The sequence below is a fragment of the Myxocyprinus asiaticus genome, chromosome 44, assembly GCF_019703515.2.
Source record: "Myxocyprinus asiaticus isolate MX2 ecotype Aquarium Trade chromosome 44, UBuf_Myxa_2, whole genome shotgun sequence".
Classification (NCBI taxonomy): Eukaryota; Metazoa; Chordata; class Actinopteri; order Cypriniformes; family Catostomidae; genus Myxocyprinus; species Myxocyprinus asiaticus.
Genome location: NC_059387.1, coordinates 25,187,644 through 25,211,033, shown reverse-complemented (window position 1 = coordinate 25,211,033; position 23,390 = coordinate 25,187,644). Strand labels below are relative to the sequence as shown.

General features: G+C 42.7%; 1 protein-coding gene and 1 pseudogene across 1 annotated transcript; one reads left to right on the top strand and one right to left on the bottom strand.

The window, feature by feature from the left end:
- Positions 1 to 213: 213 nt before the first annotated feature.
- On the bottom strand, positions 214 to 2,000 carry LOC127434151 (calcium/calmodulin-dependent protein kinase II inhibitor 2-like). The gene is made up of 2 exons (XM_051686685.1): positions 1,589 to 2,000; positions 214 to 1,492 (listed from the first exon to the last, which is right to left on the bottom strand). Exons 1-2 carry the CDS (start codon positions 1,755 to 1,757, stop codon positions 1,422 to 1,424), a joined length of 240 nt encoding a protein of 79 aa, XP_051542645.1. The 5' UTR covers positions 1,758 to 2,000; the 3' UTR covers positions 214 to 1,421.
- A 16,243-nt stretch (positions 2,001 to 18,243) lies between these two features.
- On the top strand, positions 18,244 to 22,825 carry LOC127434524 (acetylcholine receptor subunit delta-like; annotated as a pseudogene).
- Positions 22,826 to 23,390: the final 565 nt, after the last annotated feature.

The following is a 23,390-nucleotide window of genomic DNA, read 5'->3' as shown; positions in this document are numbered from 1 at the left end:
CATTCCTGTATTAAGACCTTCAGCTTCCCATTCATCCGATTATTTGTACACTAAAAGATGGCTGATGCAGTTCACTCAGTTTTCTTTGTGTTTCCCAATAATTTTTGAGCATGTGTTCCCCATTTTCTCTCTTCATTTTTCAGTGCTTAAATGTGCATATTTGAAAAAAAAAAAAAAAAGGAAAATAAAACCTCACAATGGATGGATCCTCTGAATTCATTTATTTATTCACATAATTCGTAGAATTTTCAGACATTTATGTAAATTTTGCTTCATAAATTGTTCAAAAGCATGAAAATATTAAGGTATCATGCACAGTAAACCATACACTGAACATTTTTAAAATAATACAAAAACAAATAAATAAATTAACAACTGAGATGTTCAAAAAGCGCAGTTGAAAATGTCTAACCTTTTCATTGTCAAGGAAGGCGTGATCGCTTATTGCAATGAAAAACCTGTTAATGTTGCTGTGCGCACCCTCTCTCCAAAATAACATTCAGTTTGTCCTTTTCTGATATTGTTTTATGCCTGTTTCGACACATATACTGTCTGTGTTGATGGACTATTAAAAATCGGACTCTGAGTAACAAATATCGAAATAGCCTATAAAAAAATACAAATATTGATCTCGGTAAAAAGAAGCGTGCCTGGGTTTTAAGAGAGGTGGAAACACCCGCAATGGCACAAGAGACAAGTTCATGCAAAGAGAACCGTATGAATCTATACCCGACGCCAAACGAAAAACAGTCATAGAAAAAACGAAATAAATCAATAAAAAAAGTTATCCTCCTCATTTTCCTTCGCGATTGCTGCCATCAGTCCATGTGTTTCTTCTCGCTGGCGTTCAGCGTGTTGTTTTTTGTCGGGTATTACATCTATAGGGCAATACACCTTCATTTGATCAGCCAAGGGTTGTAAATGGAATGGATTTAGATGTGCTCGTTTACATACATCAGCCTATTACTATGCAAGATATAAATATAGCTTATTTCTCTGGAAAGACGGCAAACTAGAAGCTAGAAGCAGTCAAGTTGTACTTCAGGTGCTGAATTGGACAGCTCCCCTTAATATCTTGGTGAGATGCGGATGAAACGGGGCTTCTGTTTGTTGTGGTGAAAAGTCAGATCCAGACACACGGCTTCTACAAAACAAGGAGCTAAATGACCAGAAATCTTGGGTTAACCTTCGTTATAAAGCGGCGGTTTGGGATGGGTTTCACTTGGAGAATTGCCAGCATCTTCAAATCTTGCCATTGCAACCCACAGTTCAGAGTTACACTCCTTCGCTCCTCTTTGTCCTGTCCTGTTTACTCGTACTACCGTCATCTTCACCTCTTGTTCACTGTTCATACGCACAGTCTACAAGTGGTTCAAACCGGTGATTAAAAGAAAAGGTTGACTTGGTATTACCGTTCAAGTTTACACGCCGGGAGATGACTTGTCTGTCATCCCTTTGAGAACTTCATCTATTCGGTCATCTTCAATGACCACTGTGAAGAGAAGAAATAGTTAGAGCGTTCAAACAGTACAAGTACAGGTTAATGTTGATGCAGTTTTAAGGTTATTGTCACGCTGTAGAGACCTACCGTGTTTTGCTCTGCCGATCTGCCCGAGTTTCGGCGGTCGCTTCGACTGCGAGGTTCCGAAGAACGAGTTCGTGTCTTGCAGTCGACAGCTGAAAGATATCTGACTGACTTCATTGTCCGCCCCGTAGCCGTTCATCTTCCCCTCGTTGTATGGCAGCACTTCAGACATGGTGATTCCAACTCAAGAGTTAAAATAATAAATTATAACTGTTTGGAGATGGTAACAGATACAGACTTTGCAGAGCAATTAATATCCCGATTTCTAGGAGTAGAGTTCAGCTAAGACCCTGGAATGACACTGTCGACAGGTCCAGTTGCTCTGCTGTCCTGGCCGTACCGACCGTGGGAGGTAACGGGTGGAGTGGTGTGTCCGCCTGGCGTGCCCGAAGCGAGCTCTTGTGAGAAATGCAGGGAGATCCCGAGACCATAAAGGAAACCCAGACAGAAAAGTGAAGTCATCCATCCGGGTTTGAAAGGGAGGATGCGGGGTGGGGGGAATAAAATAAATAAATAAATAAAGCAGAACCAAAACAAAAGCCTACATTGTAGCTCTTTCTCTTTGACATGCAATATATATATAAAAAAAAAAAAAAAAAAAAAATCAAACTTCGAATAAATAGAAGTATCTCTTGCAGAACCAAAGTGTAGGAAAACTGATTATGTTGTTTCAGAACCATGTACATCACATTTGTTGAGGCCTACCAATTCATTTTACCAATCTGTTAACATTTTTATAAACAAAAAACTCTGTTGTTACAAAAACAACAATCCTGGAGTCACATTCACAAAAATGAAAATTCTCTCATCATTTACTCACTCTCATACCATAACAGATTTTTAGAAGAATATTTCAGCTCTGTATAGGTCCTCAAAATGCAAGTGAATGGGTACCCCAATTTTGAAGCTAAAAAAAGCACATAAAGGCAACATAAAATTAATCCATAAGACTCAAGTGGTTAAATCTATATCGTCAGGAGCGATAAGATAGGTGTGGCTGAGAAACAGATACATTTTTACCTTTTTTTTTTTTTTTTTTTTTTTACTATAAACTCTAGAGTCATATGGATAATTTTTTATGCTCCCTCTATGTGCTTTTGGAGCTTCAAAATTTTGGTACCCCTTCACTTGCATTGTAGGGACCTACAGAGCTGAAATGTTACTCTAAAAATCTTTGTTTGTGTTCAGCAAAAGAAAGAAAGATACACACATCTGGGATGGCATGAGGGTGAGTAAATGATGAGAGAATTTTCATTTTTGGGCGAACTATTCTAATTGCACTATTAAATATGTTATTTTTAAAATATATTTTAAAAAAACCCCCTGCATATTCTGTTTCCACCAATTGAAAGTTTTTCAGAAACCCTGACTTATCTTCTGGCTCCCCCTGCTGGCCCCTTCAAGGACATAAAAAAACAAAGTGGAAGTGTTTCAGAAGGGTATTCCAGAAAACAGGTTAAGCTACTTACGTAAGTTTACACAGAGTAAGTGGATAACCTCATCTTTCAGTTCCAAAAACTGAGTTAACTTTCAGGGTATTTTAGTAGCCATAGCAACTTACTCTCTCTGAACGTATCCTGCTCCGAAGCAAGTTATGTTCCAGAGTTAGTTTATTTCAGGTAGATGTCAGTACGTTTCAGACGTTGTCAGTGCATGAGTGCCTTTTTAATTGCAACACAGTGGGCATGGAAGTTCAGATTAAGCACAATAGTATACTTTTAAAACAATATTATGGTAAACCGCAATCTTTACCTCACAAATCTTATTTACTCCAAATTACTTCATTAAATTGGAGTCTAGGTGTGGAATTTCCAGTCTCACACCACAGATTTGCATTCAAAAGTGAACAAATTGTGTACATTGTGCTTTAACTTTTAATGGGAAGTTTTTAATACTGTAATATTTTAACATAAAACACATTGGAAAGGCCTCCACACTCTTCGATGTAAAGAGATGTCTTTATGCATTTATATTTAACACTTCTAATAAATATTTTTTATTCTATAATTTCGTAGAATAAAATTATCATAGCACTCACATTCTATTTACAGTTCCTTCAGTCAATGAATATTAATGTTCCCTATCTGTCACTCACTCGATGTTGTGTCGATGTAGTGACACTAGGGGTCACTCTTGGGAGCCCGAGACACCTCTGGTCTTTGATAAAAGGCCAATGAAAATTGGCGAGTGGTATTTGCATACCACTCCTCCGGACATACGGGTATAAAAGGAGCTGGTATGCAACCACTCATTCAGATTTTCTCTTCGGAGCCGAATGGTCATGCTCACTGAGCTGAATTACTACTGTTCATTCACCTCTGCTGGATCTGACAGCGCATTTCAGTGGCTTCTCCCTCCTCTGCACTGGTGCACTGCAGAGAATGCCCCTTGGCGCTTCGGCAGAAAAAAGAGAAAATATTTTCTGAAAGAGTTTATGTCTCTAAAAGAGTATATTTCTCTAAAAGAGTGGCACACGGAATGTCTTTTTAAAGACGCGTCTTTTTAAAGATGCCTTTCCGATTGTGTGTTATTCCTGGTTGCGGTCGTTATCTCTCAACTTTGGATGGTCATGATCGCTGTCTTTCGTGTCTGGGCGCGACCAACACGGAGGAAGCGTTCGTGGATGGTTCATGTTCTCACTGCGAGAACATGGCCATGGCAACGTTGCGGTCGTTGCTTGCTTTCGTAAGAAAGCAAGCCACCCCAACAGCTCCCCGCCTCGGTCCTTCTACCTACGGGTTTGAGGCCAGCGCGGCTAGCACTGGGTGCGATTTGGGGACCCCAAAGGGATCGCCTCTGCCGGGTATGAGTCCGCTGGCTCATCTCACGGCGAGTCTGGCCTCTTGTTCAGAGCCCACAAAGATGATGAGCTCTCGAGCGCAGCATCAGAGAGCGGGCTTGTCCAGTCGGGCGCAGAAGCCTCAGCTGGGCTTCCCCCCTCGGGGTCGATTGCCCAGTCACAGGCTGATGCAGAGATGATGGACATGCTTTCCCGGGTGGGCCGTGAGCGTCGGGCTAGAGTGGAACCCTCCGCTCTCCCCTGAACCCTCGCGGCTCGATGATTGGTTCCTGGGCTCACGGCACCGCTCAAAGCAGCCACGCCCCGCTCTAGTGCCTTTCTTCCCGGAAGTGCACGAGGAGCTGACGAAATCATGGGGGGCACCTTTTACTGCCCGGCCCCGATTCCTCAGTTCCCCCGCCCTCACTACCCTCGATGGCGGGGCGGCCAGGGGCTATATGGCGATTCCCCTGGTGGATAAGGCGCTTGCGGTGCACCTATGCCCGCAGAGCGTCACCACCTGGCGCGGACGCCCTAAGCACCCGTCCAAGCCCTGTAGGTTCACGTCATCCCTGACGGCTAAAGCCCACAGCGCTGCTGGAGGCTCTCCTGCAGGTCCACCAAGCCAAGGTGTTAAAGAACTGCACGAGGGTAGTTCCGCCCCAGATTTGATGCAGGAACTGCGCTCGGCAACCAACCTCGCTCTTAGAGTGACGAAAGGTCACGGCGCGGTCTCTCAGGTGGACGATGGCCACATTAGTGGTCCAGGAGCGCCACCTTTGGCTCAACCTGGTCGAGATGGGTGAGGCCGACAAGACACGGTTCCTTGCTGCCCCCATTTCCCAGGCTGGCCTATTCGGCGACACTGTCGAGGACTTTGCCCAGCAGTTCTCGGTGGTGAAGCAGCAGACGGAGGCTATCCAGCATATCCTGACCCGGCGTGGCTCAAGATCCCGCACCCCATCTGCTCGCCGCCAAGGGCGTCCCCCTGCGGTGACTGCACCAGCTCCGCTGCAGCCCACCCCTTCAGCCCGGCCCCGGCGTGGAGCCCACCGCAGGAAGCAGATGCCACCCGTCTCACAGTCGGCCGCTAAGAACCCACAGAGGTCGTCAAAGTGCCCCTGAGACAGGCGACCCAGGGACGAAGAAACCCACTCACCTGGAGCTGGTAAGAAGACCACTCCATCCCCCGGTGGAGGGCCAGGTGGAGAATCTTTTGTTGCCTTTTTGTTTGATTTCATCGCATGCCCAAGTGGCTGCGGTACCCAACAGTTCAGCATAAGAGCGGTTTCCTTCTTCCCTGGGTCACATACCCATTTGTGCATGGTCGTCATCATGACTACCGTCCACGGGTTTTTCCTTGCAGGATTGGCGCTCCAGCGGTGGTCTTCCTGCCCCTGAGCACCCAGCTGTGGCACACAGCCACCTCCAATGTGGCAGTCTCCACGGGTTACGAGGACAGGCCTCTTCCTCCCCCGTACCAGGCGGTTCCGGGGGTGGTCACAAGGAGCCAGGTAAGTGCTCCGATGTCCCTAGACTCAGCACGGCCATGACGTGGTGTGGCACCTCGAGTTCCGCCCCGCCGCGAGGCCCCACCTGCCGGTACGTCCGACGACGTTGTCCCCTTGGTCCCCCTTGCACAGAACTTGGATGCGTGGCTTGCACTTTCCAATCTGTCACGATGGCTGTTCCGGACCGTCCAACTCAGCTACGCGATTCAGTTCACCAGGTGCCCGCTCAGGTTCAGCGGTATCCACTTCACCTTGGTGAGGACAAAAACGCTGCTACCTTGCGCGCGGAGATTGCTACCCTCCTACGGAAGGGCGCGATAGAACTTGTCCCTCCGGCCGAGATGAAGAAGGGGTTTTACAGCCCCTACTTCATCGTACCGAAAAATGGCGGTGGGTTGCGGCCAATCTTGGACCTGCGAGTACTAAACCTGGACTTACACAGACTCACGTTCAAAATGCTGATGCAAAATCACATTCTGGCGAGCATCCGGCATCAAGATTGGCACGCGTAACGATGCTGTCCTCACGAACGTGGACTATGGGGAAAAGAACAGCTATGCCCAACCACCCCCTGTGGAGGAGGTGGTAGCGGCACATCTCTGTTCTATGAGTAACAAGGTGTGGAAATCACACCCCATTCACAGACTTTCAAAGAGCTACGGGCCACTACAGACTTAGCGCTGCACACCACGAAAGTCACAGCACAGGCCATAGGCAAGTTCATTGGCATCCTGGTCGTTCTGGAGCTGCATATATGGCTGACCCTCCCAGAGATGAGTGACAGAGAGAAAACATCTCTGTTGAATGTTCCAGTGTCTCCAGCCGGCTTCTTTGGCAGCGTGGTGAGTAAGTTTGCTGAGCGTTATGTCGCGACTCAGCAGCAGTCACAAGCTATAAGACACTTTATGTCCAAACAGAGCATAGCACTGACGGCTCGCCCTTGCTCTGTTTCAAGCCAGCACCCGGCTAAATGACCTATGCCCACTACCTCAGCGCCAGCACCTGCCACCACCCAGCAATAGGTGAGTCCACACAAGCCATGGCACAGACAGAAGCAGCCGTACCAGCGCCCGCCTCGCGCTGATGGAAGGAATTCCCCCGCGCAGTGAAAATGCTCCTGACGGGCGCAGCGCTTTGAAGTGGAAAACGGAGCACGTGGTTTCCTCCGGTGCTCCGAGGAAGGCTTGATTAGAGACACAGAACACTGTTCCCCATCTCCCCACTGCTGTTCGTCGGGAGAGGAGTATTGTTGTTCACAATGTTTTGCAAAATTTTGTTTCTGTGTCCTATGCAATAATAAAATGCTATACAAAATGCAATAAAGAATACAGCACTCGTTGCAAATGCACGAGATGCTCATACATTCTCAAAAAAGAGCCCTTTCCTCTTCAAAGCACACACATAATGCGCAACCGCTCTCCTATAGTGAGCATCGCATCATATCATATGGTGAGCAAACCAAATTGCCCTCTGTCCCATTAAGCAGATGGGTGGCGAGCCCTAATGGGTTGTAACAGGGTTCAAAATGGGAAAGGAGGAGGCGGGAACCAGCTGAACAGTCAAAGTAATATTTTAATAAGAACCTAAACAAAAAGACACAAACATAAACACACACATGGCAGCTGCGTGTGGCTCTCTCTCTCCCGAACTGCCACATCCGGCTGCATTTATCCCTCTCCTTGGCTGAATAGCCTGATTGGGGGCCGGGTGTGCATAGTCATGGTCCGGCCCCGCCCTCCTCCTCATCACACGGGTATTTCAGAATGGGTGCAAAAAATTATGAACATGGTTAAACGATCCAATTTGCATGCTGGCCACCCCATTTCAATGGCATTCTGTCTTCCATGGTTTCACCCGAAGACGCGCCAGTATTACGAGCCGAAATGCACAATCTCATCATGAAAAACGCAATATCAAATTGTGATCAATTTGATCTTGTGTCAAATTGTCAAGCACAAAAAGGGTTTTACAGCCATTATTTTCTTGTTCCAAAGAAAGAAAGGTGGACTTCGGTCAATCCTGGATCTGAGACATTTAAATTGCGCACTTATAAAGCACCCATTCAAAATTATTACTCATAAATGGATCTTATCGCATGTACGCCCACTCGATTGGTTTACGTCGATAGATCTGAAGGATGCATACTTTCATATCCAAATTGTACGACATCACAGGATGTTTTTGAGATTTGTGTTCGAGGGAACAACATATCAATTCAAAGTCCTGCCTTTCGGACTGTCTCTGGCTCCTCGCACATTCACAAAGTGCATTGATGTGGTTCTCGCCCCTCTAAGACTGAGCGGCATACGCATCTTGATGATTGGCTGTTACTGGTGCAATCAGAGGCTCTGTTATGACAGCACAGAGATTTACTGCTCCAGCATCTAATCAGCTTGGGCCTCAATGTAAACTGGGCAAAGAGCATGCTCTCCCCCAGCCAATGAATCTCCTTTTTGGAAGTCCACCTCGACTCCACGAGCAGGCATGTGCACCTCACGAGCATGCACGTTCAGGCCATTCTACAGTGTCTGTCTCAGTTCAAACTCACTTCCACTGAAGCTGTTTCAGAAAGCACTGGGATTTATGGTGGCGGTATCCACCGTAATCCCATTAGGGCTCTTACACATGAGACATCTTCAGTGCTGGCTGAAGTGCCACAACATGCTTGGCACCAAGGGCACATGCACATCACTATATCCCACCACTGTATAGCTGCTTTAGCACCATGGACAGCTCCTGCTTTTTACCAGTGAGGTATCGCGCTGGGGTGGAAAGTGGTGACTACGGATGCTTCCAACACAGTGTTTAATGGCGGTGTGCGATGGACGCCCAACTTTTGGAACCTTAACAATTGTGAGGAGGGCGTGGCACATCAACTACCTAGAGATATTGGCTGTATTTCTAGTCTTAAAGGCTTTTCAGTCAGAAATAGCAAGCTGTCATGTCCTGGTTCGCTCAGACAACATGACAGTTGTGGCATATATAAACTGCCAAGGCGGAATTCATTCACCACCACTGTTGAGACTGACGCGTCACCTCCTGCTATGGAGCGAGCATCATCTCCACTTCCTGAGAGCGACATATGTCCCAGGCCGCCTGAATTATGGCGCAGACCTTCTGTCACGCCAAGGGGTGATACCGGGCGAATGGAGACTTCATTCTCAAACTGTATTGAGGATTTGGGAAATATTTGGCAAAGCAGAAATCATTCTATTTGCCTCAGTGGAGAATGCCCACTGTCCCCTCTGGTACTCGAAGTCCCAAGCCCTGCTGGGAACAGATGCAATGGCACACAAATGGCCGGCGAAACGCAAATACGTGTTTCCCCCGGTATGCCTGATTCACTCTGTCATATGCAAAGTCTGAGAGGGCAAGGAAACGGTTCTATTAATTGTGCCGAAATGGCCCATCCAGCCATGGTTTCTGGAAATGATGGAGATGCTGTACAGCTCACCATGGGAAATACCACTGAGGAGGGTTCTCCTCTCTCAGGCACAAGGCACAATCTGGCATCCCCAGCCCCAGCTGTGGAACCTACATGTGTGACCCCTGAACGGGGCACACTGCACGTGCCAGAACTGATGCGTTCAGTCATGAACACCATTTTACAGGCCAGAGCAATGTCCACAAGACTCTTCTACACACTAAAATGGAAGGAGTTCACTGATTGTTGTCTTTTACATGGCAAGGACCCAGTAAACTCCCCCATACAAGAAATTCTAATATTTCTTCAAGAGCGATTAGACGCAGGACTCACCCCGTCAATGCTCAAAGTGTATGTGGCAACTATATCTGCGTATTATGCACATGATGCCGGCACCTCTATAGGCAAGCATGATTTAATCATAAAGTTCTTTAAGGGAGCAAGGCAATTAAACCCACCTCGGCCAGCTACAGTCCCATCTTGGGACTTAACTTTAGTCCTAAAAGCTCTCACAGGGCCCCCTTTGAGCCTTTGGACTCTGTTGATTTGCACATGCTCTCCATTAAGACCGCACTACTGCTGGCTCTGGCCTCAGTAAAACGGGTAGGTGACCTGCATGCACTATCAGTCGACAATTCATATCTGGAATTTGGCCCCGGTCTTTCGAGAGCCACTGTGAAACCCAGGAAAGGCTATGTACCCAAGGTCCTAACCATGCCCTTCAAAGGGCAGGTTGTTCACCTTCAGGCCGTCTTCCCTCCTCCATTTAATTCGGATGAGGAACAATCATTGTATTTGTTATGCCCTGTGCGGGCACTACATGCATACATTGAGCGTACTTGCCAGTTCAGACTGTCTGATCAGCTCTTTATATGCTATATGCTACACAAAAGGAATGTCTGTCTCCAAGCAAAGGCTCTCTCACTGGATTATCGATGCAATTACCCTGACTTATAAGGCACAGGGTAAGACTTGCCCAATTGGTGTTAAAGCACACTCAACTAGAGGCATGGCCTCCTCATGGGCATGGACGAATGGTGTGTCCTTACAAGACATATGTTTTACAGCAGTATGGTCCTCTCAAAATTTATTCGCAAGGTTTTACAACCTAGACGTAATGTCTCTTTCTTCACAAGTCCTCTCTGTTTAGAGCACTTGCTATTCATTGGCCAAATATATATACTTATGCCCTTCCCTTTAAATACGGGCTCCCCATCATTTACACAAACGCCTGCATTCAGGCCGTTATAATTCACCATAAAGTCACAAGTACTTTCATTATAAATAAACTGCCTTACCGACTGGGTTCATAAGGAGTTAATTCATACTATATGACTATAGTTCATATATTCGTTAGGAGTGCTCTCCTCCTTGCCAACATGAGGATCACTCACTGCGGCATATTCATGTAGGTCACAGTCCCACAAGACTGCGGTGCCATGTTTCCTCTCTGGGAAGTTATGTCGTGTAGTGGAGCATGATGGGATTCTGTTCCCCATATGCGTTGCTACACAATGTCAAGTGTACTGAGTCATAAGGGAACGTCTCGGTTACGTACATAACCTTGGTTCCCTGAGACGAAGGGAACGAGACATTGCAAACGCTAGCCACACTACAAGACTCAGAGTTCTTGAGGCACATGCGCTCCTTGTTCTCAGTCAGAAATTCTGAGGAAATGGTGTCTGTGCACCTGTTTTTATAGCAGACAGTTTCATGCCAAAACAGGCAGGGCTCAAACACCATAGCCAATTTTAGAATATTGGCATTATTGTAGAGAGGTTTCAACTAGGTCCTGTAAGAAGGCACTCCCCATATGCGTTGCTACGCAAAGTCTCGTTCCCTTCGTCTCAGGGAACCGAGGTTACATACGTAACCGAGACCTTATCCAGGCTGATTCCACACCTGTCTGTGTCAGTCAAATGAAAAGTTGTGCAGCTAGTTGGACACGCAACAACAGTGATAGGAAGTCATACAGCGGCATGACACGATGGGATGCATTATACATCTTTTAAAGGTGTCGTTGTTCATCTTCTTTTTAAAGGTAGGACAAACTAAACGAGCATTCAACTGCTTATTTTCCCTCTAATTTGTTAGCCAATGTTCTATCATATTTATAGTATAACATCTATTGAATATTTGGTTATATAAGATTATTTCAGTCTGCAATCAACTTAGGCTATAAATAAACGCTTTACTTACACTCACAGTCTTGGTCATATGTTGTTGTGTAAGGAAGTATGAGCTACTGAGTTTTAGGTTACATGACACACATAAACAGGGAAATCATATTTTAACTGAACTGAACATTTGAGTGATTCAGATGAATTTGTGAATTAACAATAAAATCAATTAAAAAAAATGTAAATTAACAAGCAATAGCTAAACTGATTGTATAGCTATAGAAAAGAAAATGCACGTATGTTTTCTCTGAAAACCTTAACCTACAGTTGAAGTCAGAAGTTTACATTCACTTAGGTTGAAGTCATTAAAAATAATTTTTTATCCACTCCACAGATTTCATATTAGCAAACCATAATTTTGGCAAGTCGTTTTATCTACTTTGTGCATTACACTAGTAATTTTTCCAGCAATTGTTTACAGAAAGATTGTTTAGCTTTTAATAGACTATATCACAATTCCAGTGGGTCAGAAGTGTACATACAGGTACACTAAGTTAACTGTGCCTTTAAGCAGCATGTAAAATTCCAGAAAAAAATGTCAAGCCTTTAGGCAATTAGACAATTAGCTTCTGACAGGCTAATTGGCTAATTGGAGTCAATTGGAGGTGTACCTGTGGATTTATTTTAAGGCTACCGTCAAACTCAGTGCCTCTTTGCTTGACATCAAGGGAAAATCAAAAGAAATCAGCTAAGACATCAGAAAAAAAATTGTGGACCTCCACAAATCTGGTTCATCCTTGGGAGCTATTTCCAAAAGCCTGAACCTACAACGTTCTTCTGTACAAACAATAGTATGCAAGTATAAACACCATGGGATCATGCAGCCAACATACCGCTCAGGAAGGAGATGCATTCTGTCTCCTAGAGATGAATGTATTTTGGTGCGAAAAGTGCAAATCAATCCCAGAACAACAGCAAAGGACCTTGTAAAGATGCTGGAGGAAACAGGTAGACAAGTATCTATATCCACAGTAAAATGGGTCCTATATCGACATAACCTGAAAGGCTGCTCAGCTAGGAAGAAGCCACTGCTCCAAAACCACCATAAAAAAGCCAGACTACAGTTTGCAAGTGCACATGAGGACAAAGATCTTACTTTTTGGAGAAATGTCCTCTGATCTAATTAAACAAAAATTTAACTGTTTTGCCATAATGACCATCGTTATGTTTGGAGTAATAAGGGTGAGGCTTGCAAGCCGAAGAACACCATCCCAACCATGAAGCATGGGGGTGGAAGCATCATGTTGTGGGGATACTTTGCTGCAGGAGGGACTGGTGCACTTCACAAAATAGATGGCATCATGAGGAAGGAAAATTATGTGGATATATTGAAGCAACATCTCAAGACATCAGCCAGGAAGTTAAAGCTCGGTCACAAATGGGTCTTCTGAATGGACATTGACCCCAAGCATACCTTCAAAGTTGTGGCAAAATGGCTTAAGGATAACAAAGTCAAGGTATTGGAGCAGCCATCACAAAGCTTTGACCTCATTCCGATAGAAAATTAGTGGGCAGAATTGAAAAAGTGTGTGCGAGCAAGGAGGCCTACAAACCTGATTGAGTTATACCAGTTCTGTCTGGAATGGGCCAAAATTCCAGCAACTTATTGTGAGAAACTTGTGGAAGGCTACTCAAAGCGTTTGACCCAAGTTAAACAATTTAAAGGCAATGCTACCAAATACATCCAAAGTGTAGGTAAACTTCTGACTCACTGGGAATGTGATGAAAGAAATAAAAGCTGAAATAATTAATTCTCTCTACTATAATTCTGACATCTCACATTCTTAAAATAAAGTAGTGATCCTAACTGACCTTAGACAGGGAATGTTTTCTACAGTTAAATGTAAAAGAATTGAAAAACTGAGTTCAAATGTATTTGGTTAAGGTGTATGTAATCTTCTGACTTCAACTGTAAATCTCAAAATCAGCGCACATGCACTATGAGTTGCCAACCTTGAAAATGTCATTTTTGAAGCTCCGCCCATAAATTAGAGCTACCGTTATTTTATATGTAAAACAACGTTGCTGAATATATTACAAGAGTGTACATTTTTATTAAGCCTGTGCGAAGTTCTTGACATTTTAGGGTTGTGTTTTGGGCTCGGGTTAGGATTGTACATTCTGCCTTTAAAAAAACTTTACTAAGGTGGTACACTAACAAAAAAGTACCAAAAAGTGGACATGTACCATAAAAGGACCATAGTATATATCAAATTACCTTGGTTTTATTACTATCTGATACTATCACTGGTATTCCACAGTAGGGTACAACGGGGGCGAAAGGCACACCTTAAAGGAATATTCCAGGTTCAATACAAGTAAATACAATCGACAGCATTTATGGCATAATGTTGATTACCACAAAATTTATTTTGACTTGTCCATTCTTTTCTTTAAAAAAAGGACAAATCTGGGTAACAGTGAGGCACTTATAATGGAAGTGAATGAGGCCACTTTTAAAACATTAAAATACTCACTGTTTTAAAAGTATAGCCACAAGACAAACAATATACGTGTAAACGTGATTTTAGTGTGATAAAATTACTTACTAACCTTTTCTGTGTAAAGTTATAGCCAGTTTTACAACTTCGTTGCCATGACGATGTAGTGTCAACAAACACTAAAACCGTAAAATGACTGTTAAAATGACGATTTAAAAAACTTTACAGCTCAAATAATACAGGAGTTTTAACAGAACAATTAATGTGCATTAATGTAAATTAAAGTGCATTTATAAAATTATCAGCTTAAAATTTCTGCCTTTAAACCCTCCAAAAAGTGCCTCGTTGTTACCCAGATTTTGTACTTTTTCTAAAGGAAAGGAGGGGTGAATCAAAATGAATTTTTCTGATAATCAATATTATGCCACAAATGCTGTCAATTGAGCTTAACTTGCATTGAACTCAGACCCGAACCCAGCGTCAATTACTTTCCATTTGATTGGCAGAACTGCTCTCTGAAGTTCAGGTATATGTTGTTTTATTTGTAAGCTTATGTCTGAACATTGTCATTAACTCAGTTACAGAATTATTTAGTGGCATTTTATTGCATTTCTCACAACACTCACTCTGGCTCAATCAGCTCATTAACTTACAATGCCAAGTAGATTAGCTTACATCTGAAAGAGGAGAGTGAGGATGGCAAGGCCTACAAAGTTGAATGGATCATTATTGATCCTGAAGGATTTACAAGTGAGAACTCACACATTAGGGCCATGTTTGGAAAAACATATTTACATACTCTTTCTGTTTCTGCAGTATATACTTTGTTAATTGTATTTATGCATAGAATACCTGGATCTGCCACATTTGTTAAAATGTGCTATATAAAACAGAGACCACTGCATGAATACTCTATCCCAAAAGGCAATGTGCTCGATGTGACCTTCAAACTGCTAATTACAAAAATAAATTTGTATTATAATTTCCAAAATGAAAACCGAGCGCCCATCACATGCAGTGTGATGATGTCATGTGACAACAATGTGGCATACGACTATGCCCTACAAATGCCTAACGCACTAACTGGCCAGCACTGAAACTGAGAAAAATGGATTCCAAAGTAACTTGGTTTTACTTTGGATTTTGTAGTTACTACATATTTCACACTCTTTTCCTGTGAATCTGAGCATAGCTGAGCCAAACCCATCTGTCACCGTACAGATGATAGTCTAAGAGACCCGATCTCGGTCATAATGTAACTCAGTTTTGACAATGTGAAGCTACTGTGTTTTTCTTTTGCATGGCAATGTTGGTTCAAATGTTTATTGTGGAATAATGCCTACTGTTTAACTTACTATTCTTACAAAATAGTAGGCAGTATGAAGTGTACATGGTGCAATATTCTGTAAGTGGTAAGCTAGTATTCCATTGCAAAGATTTCTTTTTTTTTTTTTTTTGCTGCTTCAGTATCGGCTGCAATATCTGCTCTCACTCTCTCTCTCTCTCTCTTCTGCAGAAAATGGGGAGTGGGAGATTGTTCACATGCCTGCCAGGAGAAGCATTAATAAAAACATCCCAATGGAGAGCAACAAGCACCAGGATATGATTTCACAGCAGCTGCCTGAGACCTCTATGTCTGTTTCCTTAATTGTCAAGTATTCCAATATTACACATATATACACTCTACTATAAGGTTGTATTCGTGAACATTAATTGATGCATTAGGTATTGTAAGGCTGGCACCAGGATGTCTTCGCCCAAAAGGCACCATTTCCAAGTCAAAGAAAACTCTCACACAGAAGAGCATCTCCACCTGAGACAACACACCCTACAGAATAAGGACCATAAAATGCTAATCTCACTCACATCTGCTCCCTCTCTCACCTCAGGTCACTTTAGAGTCACCAAAAACTAAGTTATGACTTATCCTGTTCTGTAATGTAAAAGATGTTCTGATCATACATGTTTGGTATCATTCAAGAGGTCTCAGTGCAACTGGTAAAATGGTCTCATTCTCTTTCAGCAAAGTCAAATCACAAGTAAGATTTAAGAACTTAGTAAAATATTGTATTCTATCAGGGGCATGCCCCTCCCAGGTCTAACACAGGAACCATATGCTGTATGCAGATTATGTGTATTCTTTGTAAACATCAACTCCACCTACTCAATTACAAGTTTCAAAGGTCTACTTACAACCCCCTAAACTGTAAACCAAATCCTGAATAACATCAAACAAACACATCTGAATTAACAATAGAATCATTTGGTACTTAAGGAGAGATGGCAAAGGAGCTCAGGGAATCTGTAGTCAGATCTCCTAAACAATTGCTGTGTGTAGTTTTCTCTACCAGGTATGCAATACTTATTTCTTATGTTTTGATACAGGTTTGAATTTGACTTATTATTGTTTAATTGGAATTGATGAATGTATTATTTTACCTGCTAAATAAATTGTTACATTTGAGTTAATTCTGATTTACTCTGAAATTATTGTCTTTAGTAGATTACGTTAAGTCCATGTTTCCGCAAATTACGACCAGGTTAGTAGCTGACTAAAGCTCAGTTCTGAGTGGAGCATGGGGCACATCGACCGAGACTTTAGAGCTCAGACTAACAAATTGGCATTAGTTCAAGTGTACTTAGAGTGTACAGGCTCGATATGGAATTTCTGTTTAGGACAACATGAAGTTGATCAACCAACCTAAATAGGGTGAAGTCTAAACATCTGGTTATTGTAATATTTTCCTAGCTAAGTGTACATAGGAAACTATGACATGATTATATAAAGCTATTTTTAACTTAGGTATTGATCTGTCTTTTTACATTTTAACAGTCATGACCTCTGGGTAGAAATAATGTTACTCTAATTAAGTGTCTACTATCTAAGGGGACTAAACAAAATACTAGCATCTAAATAGTGTTTAGTCAATTACCTCTGTCTAATGACCAACACTGGAGTGTTTGTGATCGTGAGATCCACGTACACGGCTGACGCGAGACACTCTAAGCGACATAGGAATCCGAATGAACGAGTACAATATAAAATAAAGAGTTAAATATGATGATCAAATGTTAAACCAAATTTAATAATAATAATTAAGATTGGAACATTAATATGTCCTTGGAAAATTTTATAATTGGAGTCAGATAAAATAAACGGGGATCATAAAACGAATAATATAGTTATTTAATCGGAACGAAATAACTTAAACTTAATACGCACGTTAAGACAGAACACGCAGGAAACCATGCCATGCCATTGGATACTGTCCTTGGGCCTTTGGGTGGCCTCCCCCTTACAGTATCATGAACTAACAATGAACAGTATTTTTACAGCATTTATCTTGGTTAATGTTAATTTATAAATACTGTACAACTGTTCATTGTTAGTTCAAAATGCATTAACTATTGATAACATGTATGTTGAAATGAACATGAACCAAGAGTGCTGTAAAAGTATTGTTCTTTGTTAGATCATGTTAACTAATGTAGTTACCTAATATTCACAAATACAACCTTATTGTAAAATTTAACCAAAATATTGTATATTTAAACACAACCGTCATTTTAATCAATAATTGTTTATTGTACCACTATATTTAAAGGAATATTCTGGGTTCAATATAAGTTAAGCTTAATCGCCAGCATTTGTGGCATAATGGTGATTACCAAAAAAATTAATTTAGACTCGTCCCTCCTTTTCTTTAAAAAGAGTAAAAATCAAGGTTACAGTGAGGCACTTACAATGGAAGTGAATGGGGGCTAATTTCTGAAAGGTTTAAAGGCAGAATTGTGAAACTTATAATTTTTTTGAAGCACTTACATTAATTGTTCTGTTCAAACTCGTGCATTATCTGAGCTGGCTATACTTTTGAATTCGTTTACGGTTTGGCCACGGAGGTCAGTCCCCTGTCACTGCCAGCGTTCACAGCCATGAAGGCTGTTCCCCTGCCACTGCCAGTGCCATCATTCACAGCCACAAAGTTTGGTCCCCTGCCATTGCCAGGGCCCACGACCATGGAGGTAGTTTCCCTGTCCCTGCCTGAGTTAATAGCCATGAAGGCTGTTCCCCTGCCAGTGCCCATGACCCCAGAGGTCATTTCCCTGCCCCTGCATGTGTTCACAGCCATGAAGGCTGGTCCCCTGCCTCTGCCAGAGCCCACAACCACAGAGGACGTTCCCCTGTCCCTGCCTGTGTTCGCAGCCACGAAGGCTGCTCCCCTGCCGCTGCCTGTACTCACAGCCACAAAGACTGTCCCCCTGTCGCTGTCAGTGCTCATGGCCATGGAGGCTGTTCCCCCATCACTGCCTGTGCTCATAGCCATGGAGGCTGTTCCCATGTCACTGCCAGTTCTCACAGCCACAGAAGCTGTTCCCCTGTCACTACCAGACCACACGGCCTCAGAGGAAGTTGCCCAGTTGCAGCTGCCAGTTCTCATGGCCTTGAAGGCCGTTTCCCTGCCACTATCAGCGTCCACGTCTGAGTTGTCCACAGCTCCGCCCCCTGAGCCGCTCCCCCCTGAAACCTGCCCAGCGGCCACTGCCCAGTCCCGTATCGCCTCCGCCCTGAGGCCTCCTCCCTGGCCACCTGACCCTGCCCTTGTCCTGAGGTCCACTCCCAGTCCACCAGATCCCTCCCCTTTCCTTAAACTCCCTCCCTGGTTTCCCTCCCTTTCCTTCCTTCCTATGGTGTTTCTTGTTCTTTGTTAAGTGTTTGTGTTGTTTGTCTTTTTTCTTTTGTTTGATGTTCCCGTTGGGATGCCAGGAGACATCCCTTTGAGGGGGGGTACTGTCTCGGTCTCGGTCACCTTGTCAGGATAGGGTTCTGCCTGACGGGACCGTGGCAGTATCGACCGGCCTCGGTGTTTTGTGTTCTCCTTTTGTGTAAACGCAGGGGTCCGGTATTGGGACCGCTGTGTGCGTGTTGCCGCCGTGCGCTCTCCGGTGATGTCATGGTCCTGTCAGCTGGTCTGGTTGGGTTTGTCTGATGAGGACCATGACATCATCGTCCCCTGTCTGTCTTGTTTTGTGTTTGTGCTTTGTGTGGGTGCACAGGTCTGGCAGTGGGTTATCGCAGTGCGCGAGTTGCCGCCGTGTGCCCTCTGGTGATGTGTTAGATTAATAGATCCAATTGAACTGTTCCTTCTGCTTTTGGGTCCTGTCTCTCTCGCACCGTGACAATGGCCCTAAGTGATGGCCTCAAGTGCATAAGGCACAAACTTGGACTACTTTGCAGGACACTGGCCAATCATATCTATTAAAAATTGCTTTTTAATTAATTTTTATGATGTTGTTGTGATAAGCCCAGGCATACCTCACTTTGATTTGATCAGACAGTATAAGGTAATATTGCACGACTCGGTTGAGCAGATACGTGTTTCTTGTACTCTTTTTAAAATTTTTTATACTTGTTTCTTATAGCATTTACAGAAGCATCTGGTTTTGTTGATGTGCAAGTTTTGAGCCATTTAAAGATCCCATAAAATCAGAATTGGAGTTTTGAGGCTTTTAGAATATTTGAAGCCATCTACTGGATATGCTTGTGTACTAAAAAAAAAAAAAAAAACCTTAGCAGATATATGCATTAAGTTTGCAGTCTTTCTATCGGCAAATGGACCAAAAATATTCATGACTAGACAGATTTTTCTCCAATCAAATAGAGCACAACAGTGCCCCGCCCTCTTTTTCAGCCATCTGGGTTCCTGAAGTATTTTTCCCATTCATTTTTGCAGAGGCTTTTCATAAAATCCTCCATAAAAGAGTTCCAAGCCATGAACCAAACCAACCAGCTCCGAGGTGAATCACAACATTGCAAACTTTGTTTTGAGGCAAAAAAGTATTTGAAAATCAGACAAAGGTTCAAGACTGTGTACATACCGTCTTTCATGAGGGCATAAACTACAATCCCATGAAGCACTGCGAATTATGTAATTGAATAAAAACTATGGGAATATATCAAACTATTGATTTTAGGTTGTTGATTATACAGTACATATAAAAACAATATATTTTAAGTTTATTGCAAAATATTCCTATATGTACAAATATATAAGTAGTTTAAGGGTAAAGGGAGACCAACTCGACTGCGCCTTTCACAGTGCATCATGGGAGTGAGTGGTCACCCCGGGAACATTTTGTGGGCTTTGTTGGCCGCGGTGCTCTGACTGGTGAACTGTCAACAGGAAATTCTTAAACACAGGACAACTGCGTTTGTCAAGCCATTTTATGTGGTCTTTAACAATCTTGTCTTTCTCAGTTCTTTTTAGAGCATCTGCTGTGCCTTCTGCACATGTCCTGTCTAGCCGACGACAAGCCCAGCCTGGAAGGGAGCATTACTGCGGCGTTCCAGCTCCCTGGGTTACATCGCCCAGGCCAAGGAATACTACAGTGTTAAATCCCGCAGTGAGCTGATGTTTGAGAAATAGTCGGAGAGGCATGGCCTGACCACCCGTCCCACCCTCAAAGCCAGTCAGTCCTACATGGCCCACACAACACTGTGAAAATCACCATCTCATTTTATTTAAAGTGTTATCACTGTTTCATGCCATTAACATTTTTTAATTCTTTACAGCGTACACATCCATTAATGACTCTGAGGTGAATGAACAGCTGTATAATGAGATGAAGCCAGCTGTGGAGGGAACCAGTTACATCGTTAAGCACATGCATGACAAAAATGACTATAATGAGGTAAGAAGACAATTAAGTCCAATAAACACTTTGCAAGAGATGCCGTTTTCCACTTTTCAAGGTTAGCAACAGCTGCATTCTCTCATGTGTACTTATAAGAATCTGCACAGAATGCAAATATTATTTATAAGGGCCGTATACCACTTATTACTCAAGGATTTCTTGCAACATATTTTCATTTTACATGACCACATTCCTCCCTCTCAATTGACCTCTACAATTAAACAGCTCATCTTTGTAACTGCAACATTTACACCTTGTCCTAACCAGGCGTGATGCAAAAACAAGTTTCCTGTGATAAGCAACTTCTCTGTCCACATTAAATTCAAAAGATATTTAATGTAGAGTCATGTGGAGCAGGATTTTGGACCAATGAGATTTCACAATGGGTGGGTTTCCTAGCACCACAAAAATGTCCTGTCACTTGTCGTGGCTGGTTAGGACAAAAATGCACGATTACAAGGAAGAGATTTAGATTGAGTCACTTTGTCACGTCTCGTTAGGATACGGCGTTAGTCTATCATTTGTTAATGACTACTGTTATGATTGGCTAATGTTTTTGCATAATGAGAAAAGTATACAATGAGAAAATGAGTAACAATGTCCCCACCATGTCAAATGTTAGAGTGCTAATGGTTGTGACGTCAATACTGTATCAATTTCTAAATGATCCACTTCTGCAGATTAATTTCAATAAATTAATTTTAAAAAATAATTCTAGATTGTTTCCCCATTATTATTCAAAGTAGATGTTATTCTAAAATTTTTACATGATATGTCACCTTTAATGTTTTCGAGAAGATCTTTTTTTTTTTTTTTTTTGTCTGGGAAAACCTCCAACCATACATTTGTACTTCAGGACAAGGACAACTGGAGTGGTATTGCCAGGACAGTGGACAGACTCTGCTTCTATGTGGTGACTCCAGTCATGATGTTAGGAACCATCTGTATCTTCTTAATGGGGAACCTAAACAAGCCACCAGCACTGCCCTTCCTGGGTGACACCTTCACCTACACAGAAGAAAACAACTTTTTATGACCACTTTATACCATATACCATATTCACAATAGCTGCAGTACTCAAAGAAATATAAATGATATTTTGACTGCAATACAAAGCATGAGACTAGTTTTTGCATAAATTTCCCTCCATTTAGGCTGTTAATGCAGGTTTGATTACTAACATTATGTATATTGTTAAATAAGTGTGCTGAGTAAACTTCTCTTAGAAAGGGATTTCAAGTAACATTGTTAGCCTGTTCCCAGGGCCGTTTCTAGCTATAAGTGGTATAAGCATCCGCTTAGGGCCCCCGAGCCACCAGGGGCCCCAGCAAAGCAAGGTTGTTTTTTTATTTCTATATAAAAAATTATTTTTTAAACATACTAAAAGCTGCGAATAAGACTCAGGCAAGTCGGGAGCCAAAAAAAAAAAAAAAAAAAAGGAGAAATGCAGCGATACCAGTGAGACATTATATCTTGTATCCATGTAAGCCTGCCACCAGGCTAGATGATGTTTGTTCGTTGTCACAAACTAAATATTGTAACTAAATTGCAACAGTTAGTTAGCTAACGTTTTGCAGTTGTGTTCTGTTTCAAGTAGGATTTCACTTAGGGCCCCCATATGCTCAGAAACGGCCCTGCCTTTTCCCACTAGGTGTAATTGTTGTTTTACTGGATAAATAATCTAAAATCTGATTTTATACAGCCATATTTGACCTTTTGTTTTCACAGAATAATCACACACGGATGTGTGCAAAACAGACAGAATTGAATCCATCCTGGGCATTCTGGACATTCAAGGAAAGTGTAACTGACTACAGTTCTTTAAATAATAAATGGAGTTATAAATGGTACTGCTCACAAACCTGCCTGAAAATGTCTGTTGCGCAATTATTGTATGAATAAATCATAAATACAATGTCGCAACATTCACCACTAGGGTGTAGTATTGCACTCAAAATCTGTCAGTCTATCGACCTTAACCCTGCCTAATTTATACAACTGTGCACACTGTTGTGTAATTGAAGTGGTTGAGAAATTATGCAGCACCACAGGGAGAGAGAAGGAGAGACGCCAAGTGAGTGAAAATATAGAGATTTGATTATGCAGGATAAAATGAGCTGCAGCTGGTTCAGTCAAACTTTGGGTCTAAATCACATCCCATTATGAAAGTACATAAAACGTTCTTGGTGGTGAAAAAACGCATGCATGCAAGTAAAAGGCATATCTTGTAATTGCAACTTCATTTTTCATATTTGTGTCATTTCTTGTTAATTGAACATAACATCTCCAATTGCAGCAAGAGGGGGGCTCCTCAGATAGGTGGCCAAATGGGCCTCTCTAGTGAGTGTCTCCTCACTGAAGTAGTAAAATTTATAATTAATAGTCCACATGCCCTGGGTTATTAAGTGAAAAATAACTCAGTCCACTGTCGTGTTGGGCAAATGATCTGGAGGTTGGTTGTAACTTTGATCGATTGGCTCTTAAGAACCTTGTTAAAGTGGTCCACACAAATTGGCCCTGAGATTGCATCTGAATTCTGAACTGGAGATTAATCCTGAGTTGTTGACGGTGGGGTGGGGGAGCTGAGGAATGGATCTATGTTTCAAACACAGCGACAATCCCCCACCCTCCTCCTCTAGACACTTCTCCATTGGTCTTGATAGAATGGCTTAATGGCCTGCAATCGCTCTATCTCAGAGTGTTTGTTTAGCTTTGTGGAAACGGCCATCCATCAGCAGAGCGGTTATGCCATTATGGTGAGAGAGGGCTCATACCAG